The sequence below is a fragment of the Taudactylus pleione genome, unplaced genomic scaffold (assembly GCF_031769625.1).
Source record: "Taudactylus pleione unplaced genomic scaffold, aTauple2 ptg000120l, whole genome shotgun sequence".
Classification (NCBI taxonomy): Eukaryota; Metazoa; Chordata; class Amphibia; order Anura; family Myobatrachidae; genus Taudactylus; species Taudactylus pleione.
The window spans coordinates 4,341,802-4,352,500 of NW_028284522.1; the positions used below are offsets into that span (position 1 = coordinate 4,341,802).

General features: G+C 37.3%; 1 protein-coding gene across 5 annotated transcripts in view; it reads right to left on the reverse strand.

Moving 5' to 3' along the window:
* Positions 1-3,672: 3,672 nt before the first annotated feature.
* LOC148524193 (zinc finger protein ZIC 4-like) overlaps positions 3,673-10,699 on the reverse strand; it is a 13,184-nt gene continuing 6,157 nt past the window's right edge. For 4 of the 5 annotated variants that reach the window (XM_088472043.1, XM_088472044.1, XM_088472041.1 and 1 more), the window contains 2 exons: positions 8,015-9,195; positions 3,673-4,873 (listed from right to left, as the gene is read on the reverse strand). In XM_088472043.1, the coding sequence (XP_088328169.1) occupies positions 4,440-4,873; positions 8,015-9,176 (1,596 nt within the window). In that variant the 5' untranslated portion in view covers positions 9,177-9,195 and the 3' untranslated portion in view covers positions 3,673-4,439. The remainder of the gene's footprint in view (positions 4,874-8,014; positions 9,196-10,699) is intronic. The other variant, XM_088472046.1, reaches the window with a different exon arrangement.

Here is a 10,699-nt window from a genome sequence, read left to right on the forward strand (position 1 = left end):
AAAATAATTGTAGTGAACCTGTATTTTTCACAAAGCATATGGGAAAGTAATAAAAGTTATATTTTTTTTGGAACAAACATTGGCCCTCATTCAGAGCCGCACGTTAACAACAGTACGCTCGTTCCGAGCGATGTTTGCACATCTGCGCATGCGTACGCTTTTTAGTACGCATGCGCGAACCAGTCAGTGCGGCCGAAAATCCTTTGTACGCTATATAGCGAGTGCCGGCTATTTTGAGTGACAGAATGAGGCGTATGTGGGTGGTAACAGGGGAAGGTGCTTGAAAATGGGGAGTGGAGATCCGAACGCAGGCGTGCTTAAAGGTCAAAACGGGCGTTTTATGGGTGTGTATATTTAAAACAGCAGCGTCATTGACCACGTCACTGGGTTATTTTATAGCCCGAACTGCACGCAAATTTGTGGTAGCAAACACCAACCACAAGAATAGCGAGCAGTTCATACGCTGGTCGATGTACTCGATTAATCTAATAAATAGCGGACATGACGTAGGATGCGTGCGGCCAGGGGGCGTTTTTAACAAATAAACGAGCGTATGTTTTGCTCGCTCGTTCAGACTTAGAGGCGTGAACAGACTGCAATGTGCGTACGGATCATTTGAATAGCCACCCCTTGTTTTTAAACGAACGACCGCAAATAGCGTACGGCTCTGAATGAGGGCCATAGTCTCTCAATATGAAATATAATAATATTAAAATATAGGATAGATAGATAGATAGATAGATAGATAGATAGATAGATAGATAGATAGATAGATAGATAGATAGATAGATAGATAGATAGATAGATAGATAGCTACTGTAGATGTGGAGATTTGAAAATAATAAGCTTCATTTGTCATGTGTCTCATTTTCTATTAGAAATAGTATGATTTTATTAAAACTGTATTTACAATTGTATGTTCATGATTTGCTGCATTTTTGTATCCTTGTCCAAAAAAACCATACAAGTGAGGGCATAAAGAAAGTGCTTGCTCCTTTTGTTAAAGCTAGTTAATCTTGTCAGTTAAATACTTCTTGAGTTACTAGTGACCTTAAAACCTTTCTATGGACCATGCTAAGTAACTTTGTAATCACAGCCCAGCTCCCTGTGGACAGATGACTGAGCAGGGAAATCCAAATTACCACTCTAGGCAGTTTCAAAGAGGGGACATTTGCAAAGCAGCCTATCTCCCTGTGTTGAAGAGGTTCACAGGGCAGAGAGGGATTAAACTTGCACTCTATCAACCCATTCTACACCTGTTCTGTAAATAGGAGTTTCACTTAACAACATGTGCACAGTGCATGTCGGACCAGTGCAGACAGAAGACATTTTGTTGGAGATAGTATGTTGATGTTTTAGTAAGTGGTAAATAAATAATATTGTAGAAATATTACAATCAGTATCACTCATCTTACTGCATACAAAAAAAAATATTTTTACATTAAAATGACAAAATATTTATCTAAGCACAAACACACTGTACCATTGTATGAAACACAGATACATGGAAATAAGATTACTGAATTTTAATATAATCTCATATATTGTATAGAAATAAAACAAATTTAGTGAATTTGTTTCTAAGTTGAAACACAATTTCTAAAATAGAAACACTGTGTTTTGTTGACATTAAATATTGTATTATTATTATTATTATTATTATTATTATTATTATTCAGCTGATTTCGTTTTACTCGAAACATTGTTTTATGACATAGCTCATCTAGGAACAGCTACATACATTGAGTGAGTGATGTTTCTGGATGTACCACCATTAAGATGATCTTTCGCCGGGGTAGTGTGTGGCTTTTCAGCTAACTGGCTGCCTGGACTTCACAAATCGCTGACAAAGAACCTTTAACGTTTCATCAACGTTGTTAGGACAACAAGGAAGAATGCCTCAGATAATAATTCCCACTTCAAAGATTTCCCAGCTCAAAAGAACCCGGACCATCCTTTTTATTCATCCACATGAACTGGCACTAAAGGGAGTGAACTGTTTGGATTTTTTTCTATCGTCGTGTTTATTTTTCTCCTATTCATAGAGGTACTTGGATAAAATAAACAACAAGACAATTACTTGGACATCGTCTTTATCCTATTCCCTGTTAGAGGCTACTACGGCAAAGCTGGCAGAGGTAGGGTTAAATGGATTGAGATCCACTGCTAACCTCAAGACCTGGTTCAGTCCATAGGAGATGGCTATCCATGTGAATCTATGTGGCCCTTTATAGGGTATCTAAAGTTTCTTATTGAAAAGTAAACACACAAAGCAGTCCCTCCCACTCAATTAGGTATTTTAGTCAGTGTATTTTGTGTTTGTTCTGTATCATTGAGTTTCAGATTTTTGCTCACAGTTGTGTTGATTTTTGCTATTGTGCTTTTTTGTTCTGTTATAGCTCTATTTTAGACAACTCTAATATATGTGATAGCTTAGGGGTGTATGTTATGATCGGCTTGCATATGGATCGGGTGGTATATAATATAGAGAGGGAGATGTGCTGTATTAAGCTAGCATGAAACCAAAGGTCAGTCCAAATGTATCTTAATAGACTGTGCCACAAATGGAGTGTGCCTCCTTTGAAGTCAGCTTGCTATAGCTGGGTTATTTCCATAGAGACCTTAACGTAGCATGCTGATGCACCGTAAAACTCACACTTTCAACCCCAAAACCAGACTCTTTGAACAACCCGAACTTGATTAGGCCTTTCTTCCATTCTTTTCGTTAAAAACCATTTCCTTGCCTTTTGAAATTTGGCCATCAAATCAAAATGAACTCTCTGATCACTGAAGAAAGCAGAAAACAAAAGTTTCCTGACGCCTCAATTCAGGCGGCCCCTTTTATTCTCAGCATTATTATCCATTTTTATTATGATCCAGAACAAGGGCCCTTCCGCGTGATTTTTTGTTTTGTTTTGTTTTGTTTACTGGAAATTAAATGAAAATGATTTAGATGGAGCCAATGGAAAATATATACTTGTACACACAAGAGAAAGTCTCTTTTAGACGTAAATATTATGTCCTTAATGAAAAGAGTGGAGAGACTCCAGACTTAGCCTTTCAGGAATTAAGTATGACTTGCCTACTGCCATAGAAATACTAACTTACCATGAAGATTCACCGTTGAGAAGAATACTTCATTGTAGAAATTGGGCTTTGATGTCTAATGCATAATATTCAAGCTTTCAGCTGTGGCTGTCCAGATTACCTTGAGAGCAACAGGGCAGACATCTGTAACAAGGAAATGAAATATTAAAGGTGATTAGCCTATAGATGCAAACAGTTTGAGAAATTCACATCCAACGTCAAGAATGGGAAGCAGAACGTATCTCTCATATGCAAAGTGCTCTGCAGATGCTCAGCATACATTTTCAATCCATGGAAAACTCACAGCCACCATGTTGAGAAGAGAAATTGGAGAGTCTGGAAGATCCCTGAACGTTCTATTTTAGATTCCACCCCACCTGATGATACATATTCTATTATAACTGTTCTATGGCAATATTATACTCTTGTACCTACACATACCGTAAGGTTAGTCAGTACTAATGCATTTTATACGATCAAATCTTTATTTACAATGACTTAAAACACCAGTGATGGTGAATAAGACCATCAGAAAATGTTCATTTGTAAAAACAGGGAAACACCAGTTTTACTTTTCATGGTACAAAAAAATGTTTATTTTAATGAACATGTTATATGCCCTTTTAGGTTATCGACCTTCTGTTCAAAATTGAATGACACTACACAAACATGTTTAATAATTTTGCCTGTACAATAACATTACTTTTACCACATTTGTACATCGTTGGTTCTTTAAAAAAAAGTGACAATTTTAATAAAATTATTACACATTTTATTGTGTAGTCCAAAATTCACGTGGCCAAAATTGGTCCCTTTACAACACACGAAATATATACACACTAACATGAACCACATGATCCTTCGGTATATACAATTGGCTGAGCAGGACAGCTAATAAAATATTTTATTGATATTTGAAACAAACCTGTAACAAAAAAAGAACAACTTTATAAAAGCATTAAGGATTACACAGTGAGGGAATGTCTATGGGAATTTATAGAGTGCATCGCTTTAAAAATCCTTAACAAAACACTTTGGTTCTTTGGGAAGGTCGTCCTGACAGGCGGACCGTAATCATAGTTTGGCAAGGGAGTGCTAGGCATTTGCTTGTGCTATTCTGGCCAGACATAGGGTAGACAGGGGAACTGTAGGGGTACTGGTCCCATATTAAACGCACACCCACACACATACCACACACTATGATTTTACATTGGAGATCACATCAGTTATTGAGGTTAGTTACATTGGTCCTCTCCCTTATCCACTAGGGACAAATAAGGGTAACCTCCAGTCTTTATAAAATACAGTACTTTTTGACTCTGTAAACCAAAGAAGAGTTGAATTGAGTAGTTCTAGTAATTTGGCCTAGCTTCGCAGTTGTTGTAAGAAGCCTTCCGGTGCTCAGGTGAAGGAGTGTGGCTGGGTGGGGTGGGGATGCCACCTGCCCCGGAGCTCTGGCACACATACCATTCACTCAGGTTAGCTTGGGAGGATGAAATAGGCTCTGAGTGAGAGGAGGTGGCTGCAGGGTCCTGTCCTGAATCAGAGGATGGAGACACCAGAGAAGGTATTGAGGATTCATAGCCTGAACTGGGAGGAGGAGATTTGCAATGCACTTTCATGTGCTTCCTCAGTGAGCTGGGGTGTGTATAGGACTTGTCACAGCCTCTGACTTTGCAGTTATACGGCTTGTCGCTGGTGTGGACATGTGAGTGCTTCTTTCTATCACTGCTGTTGGCAAAACGTCTGTCACAGCCTTCGAACTCACATTGAAATGGTTTTTCACCTGGAAAACAAAATCAGGACAAGATTCACCAAAATACCTATACTGTACATCACAACTGCACACTAACACCAGTAGCCTGTGTACATTTGCTTACATTATTGATATTTCACTAGATCTACGTACACATTAAAACGCCAGATTGACTTAAGTTTTTATTTTGTTTACTTTAATTGCACCTTCTATTTTCAATCGTATTATTGATTATTTACATTTGACAGATGTTACCACCATTGATAAACCATAATATTTGTAGTATAAGCAATCACTATAGGTAGACTTAGAAAAAAACGTTAGGTAATAAAATAGGACAATCATATCATCTGCGATACTATATCACAGCTGCAAATCCATTTACTGGGCGATCACAATTCCTATAGCACCCACAATATTCCTCTACTATTGACCATACGCTAAACTAGCATCGTTATTTACAAGTCTACTTAATTAAAACAAGCAAAATATCATGAACAAGATGTAGTGGTTTAGGATGAAGTATTGCATTGGAACGGTCATATTAGAATTTTGTTATGGTGCAATTAAAGGTCTTATTTCTTTTACACTTGTATTGGCTCTTGAAAAGTGGGTCGAAGGGGGATATTCCACAAGATGATAATATTTGGAAACAATTGCAGGTAGCTGTAGATAAAAGGAAAATTGGGGTAATGATGAATCATAGTCCTTATAGGATCCAACAGGTTCCCGTTGCTCAATCTTCTATGCACGTGGCATTACTTTGTTATATATGTTACACCTTATCATTATGCACGCAATTCCGCATGTATCAAGCGCCATGTTATTCATTCTGATCGCACAGTCATTTGCACTAGCCAGTGTAATTTAATTCCATGGAAAAGTGCAGCAGACGTCCACAAGTCATTGCATCATACATACACACAGATGTCAGCCATTGCAATCGTTCTCTGTACATGACCTGGGCGTAACTTTCACTTCACTTTCTCCCGGTTAATATGCCACATCAATGCGAGCAATGTTTATCATTTTGGAATTTACATTTTGAGAAGCTGCCATTTCCCACACCCGTGTAGTGCCTGCTGGACTAGCCCCTATAACTTTGCACAGTGCTAATACCTGCAGTCTAAACAGTCGTACATGCTAAACACTAAACTGATCTCCATCTGTCGTACTTAAATACCAGTCAAGCACATTATAAAATTATATCCAGGCACTAACTTGGGAATCTCATGGGAAAATTGTCCGTGTTAAGCGTGAGATTGTGAAGTGTATTTTTATATCTCTCAACAATGTCTTGTCATACATATATCCATCTGTCTGTCCTACTGACATTAGCTTTACAAATATGTAGCTTCCTTGAGATGAACAATGTATACATGGAGTAATATTAAATCGTTCTATAAATAATAATAAAAGAATAATGATAATAATAATAATAATAATAATAATAATAATAATAATAATATAATACAAAAAAATAATAAATAAACAACTGAAATGAATGCTTGTCGTCTTACCACATTAATTATAAAGTCAGTATTTCGAATACTACAATAATATATTGACTTTGACAATCAGTCCATGGAATTTAAATATACCATCCTAGTGGGAAGCAAGTATATGATTTAAGATATTTTTATGTATGCTATGTTTATGGAAACGCCTGAACTAGATCACTTGGACTTCTGCATTGCATTGTAGTGATAAAAGTCATTAATATTTTACACTTCAAACACATTGTATCTCCATTATTTCCAATGGAAAGGTGTACTATCCTTCCATGAAAAAAATCTACAGCAAATTTCATCACAGTTCGGTTTTATTCTTTCCATTTCCAAACCAATTTGGGTGCTAGAAAGAAATATATAGAAAAGACTGTGCAGGATTAACCCAATGTAGTTCATCAGCAAAGGAATAACATTTCTAGGTGTGTGTAATAGAGGGACATTATATGCCCTGGGTGCCTGACGTGGCTCTGTAGATCTCACTTTGAACCTCAACATTTTCTGCATCACAAGCTCCAGAGTTGGAGATCTCTAGGAGTAGAAAATGTTTGTTTACTTAGGAGACAGCCTGTCATCAAAGACAAGATGTTCTCCAAGATGCATAGCACCTGTTCACAACTACCAGCAAAACTGCGAATTTGTCATTTATTATAAATTGAATAGAAAGCCAAGCAACCAGATACTACTAGAAAACTGTAGTGTGAAATGTTGTGGGCCTTTGAAATAGATAGAAACACATGTGTATTTGTTAGATTGCTGTTGTGATGAATGGGGCAATTAAAATACAATAGGGTTTTTAACTTTTATCTTATATAAAATAGAAATCGTGCACCACTTCTAAAATGTTAAAATATTTCTACAGCTGCTTTTAATTATATATATATATATATATATATATATATATATATTCACACATATATATATATATATATATATATATATATATATATATATATACACACACAGTTTTCTATGTATGTATAGATAGATAGACAGACAGATAGATAACAGACAGTTAAATAGATATTTAGATTATATATATATATATATATATATATATATATATATATATATATATATACTGCATTCACAGTAATCAATATTTCACCACAGCCTAATTGAGCATTTTTTCTACTGCAAAAATAAATAAAATGTCACCGAACAAGATGTAATTTAGAAAATATCGTTTTTGATTCAAAGGGGCAAATAAATGGTCACATTGAATTTTAACTAAATATGTTTACATCACCAAATCATGTTAATCCATGCTTAATGGTTTCTCTTGACCATAAAATCCCGTTTGTGGCGCCCGTAGAAATTGTGTATTATTATTTTTTCATAAATATTAATTAGTCTGAATGAAAGTTTTTACAACCACGTGTACAAATCTATTTACCCGTCTTCGAGCTTGAATCATTTATAATCCCCAGAGCTTTAAATCAATCAGATCACAAAATGAAAGCGGTCATAAAAAATATCTCTGGGGATTATAATCAATTTATTTATACGGCCATTTAATGTAAAATGTTGTAAACAGCGATACGAGGCACTACTAAGTGACAAATATAAATTAAATAAATGCTCTATTTATAACACTATTAAGACAGAAATTAAAAAAAAATGCATGCAATGAAATAGAAGCAGAGAATGTGTGAATACTGACCTGTGTGAGTTCTCTTGTGGATTTTAAGGTTCTCTGATCTGGCAAAGACTTTCCCACAGCCAGGGAAGGGGCAGGGGAAGGGTTTTTCACCTGTGTGGACTCTGATGTGGTTGATAAGTTTGTATTTGGCTTTGAAGGGCTTCCCCTCTCTGGCACACTCTTCCCAGAAACATGTGTGACTGGACTGGTCCGGTCCCCCAACGTGCTCCACGGTGACATGGGTGACCAGCTCGTGCATGGTGGTGAAAGTTTTGGAGCAAAGTTTTTTAGGAATCTGATCCTCCTCTATCCACTTGCAGATGAGCTCCTGTTTGATTGCCTGTCTCATGTACCGGAAGAAGGCACCAGGTCCGTGATGAGGAGCTATGTTCATGTTTAGGTTCATGTTACTATAGCCTTGGAGAGATGCAGAAGAGAAAGGATCTGTCCTAGACACTGGTTGAGTGAAATGATCAGACCTGGCATACATATCTCCAGGTAGCCCCAATCGTATCTGTCCGTTCAGAGGCTGCCCACCTGGGGTGGCATGGTGGGAATGCTGCTCATGATGAGGTCCAGAGAAGTAAGGGTGGGTCCCATGTTCTGTGTGGTGCCCATGCTGCCCGGGGTAGCTGCTACCTGTTGTTGAAACAAACATTCCATGGTGAGATGCTGCAGCAGAGGGCTGCTCACTCAGACCTGGCATCACTTGCACTGCCAGCTCTCTGCCTAGTAAAAAGTCCCTACCTGCAGATATATTATGAGCTGAATGGGGGAGAGTTGAGTAGGGCACAGCTGCTGAGTGAGCCGGGACAAATGCTCCTGTGTGACTGGAGGCAGCCTCAGCATGGCCTGCCATATGATGGTGGTGAAGGTGATGGTGGTGAGGGTTATGGGCAGGGCTGAGTTTGAGGGCCGCTGGATGGTGCCCCATGTGTTCTGGACGGAATGCAGGACTTGGCCCTAGGCGAGAATCAGCTGCATACTCCCCAGGGTGCCTGTGAGCCATGGAGTGGGAATGACCCACGTACCCCGGGAAGCCTGTCATAGTCTGAGGGGGGTGGTGATGATGAGGATGGTGATGGTGATGATGAGCCCCTGCCAAGTCTACTATTCTCAGCGCCGTGTTCCGTTTAGAAAATGCAGGGTCCATCACTGTGTTCCCCAAAGCATCCACACTCATTGCAGTTACAGTCACCTGGCTGTGGGAAAAGAATAAAATAAAATAAAAAACTTTTTCTACAAAAAGTTTTTCAAGTTTTTTTCCCCTTTATGTCTAAGTGGAATCCCCTACGCTTGAGAAGCAGCAGCAGGAAGCATTGAGACACTGAATAGAGATTCATAGACACTGCTACTGCCCAGAGAGCTCAACAATAACCACTGCCCGTGATTGGCTGCCTCTGGATGATTGGCGTCACTCCTGACAGCTCCTGCGGGAGTCTGAAAGGATTAGGAGAGGGGCGAAAACACAGCACTGCGCCTGCGCACTACTGGGGCACCGTGCTTCCACCCCCCTCCCCGCACACACAATATACTAGTGCCTGGTGGTTTCGGACACGCGTTTTTTTTGTTTTTTTGTTATTCAAACAGACTCAAACGTAAATGATATAGATGTGCTGGAAAATTAATAAAACAAAACCAGAAATGTATTTATTTTTTCTTCATGCCATAAAATGTATTATAAAAGCCTACAGCAAATAAAACGTTTGTGAGTGGTTAGCCCAGTGTTCGACATGCTTTACCATACTGATTATATAGAAATGTTCTTCAGTAAAATAGATATGCAAACATCAGAGATGCGTAACAGACTATTTATTAACCTTCATTAATACTTTTTTTTCAGACCACAAATAGTTGTTAATCTATTGTGCTCCCTTTAACACTTCTGCCATTGCAAATGTTTGCAAAACTCATCAATATTCATTTCAGAACCCTCACAGTATGCCGTATATATATATATATATATATATATATATATATATATATATATATACAGATAGATACATATGTATATATATATCCATATCCAGATATATATATATATATATATATATATATATATATATATATATAAAACCATATTTAAATGTATGTTTATTTATATATATATATATATATATATATATAAATATATATATACGCACACATATTACCAACAAGTTTCAATATGTATACTAAAGGAATAGTGATTTTATAGTTGATATATTTTTGAATTCACCAGTATCTATGATGTATTTGGGCGTGTTGAATTACCAATATGACTTTCAGCAAGACTTCTGCTTTAATTTGCTGTTCATTAAAATGTATCTAAATTATGGAAGTTTAACTTTGAGATGCTATATACAAATCGATGTATTTAATTGGCATTACCTGAATAGTCAACTACTCAGTGACTAAACACCCAAAACACACAATCAATTCGTCAAACACCATTAAGAACATAGATCATTATTTATTTGCACACAATAGAGAGTTAAAGGTATGATGATCTGTTGAGAAGCTGTTCAAAACGTTCAATCTAGACTAAAAGGCATCAGTGGTCTATAAATTGGCCTGGAAATTACTTACCTGATCACGTGTTAGTTGACTTATAGTGCAATTATAATCAGTGTAAATTTAAAGAAAGATATTCCACTCCCGAAATACTTTTTATGTATTAAGACCGCTTCATGTAGTGCCGCTCTGCCCGAGTGTGTTTTCTTATTC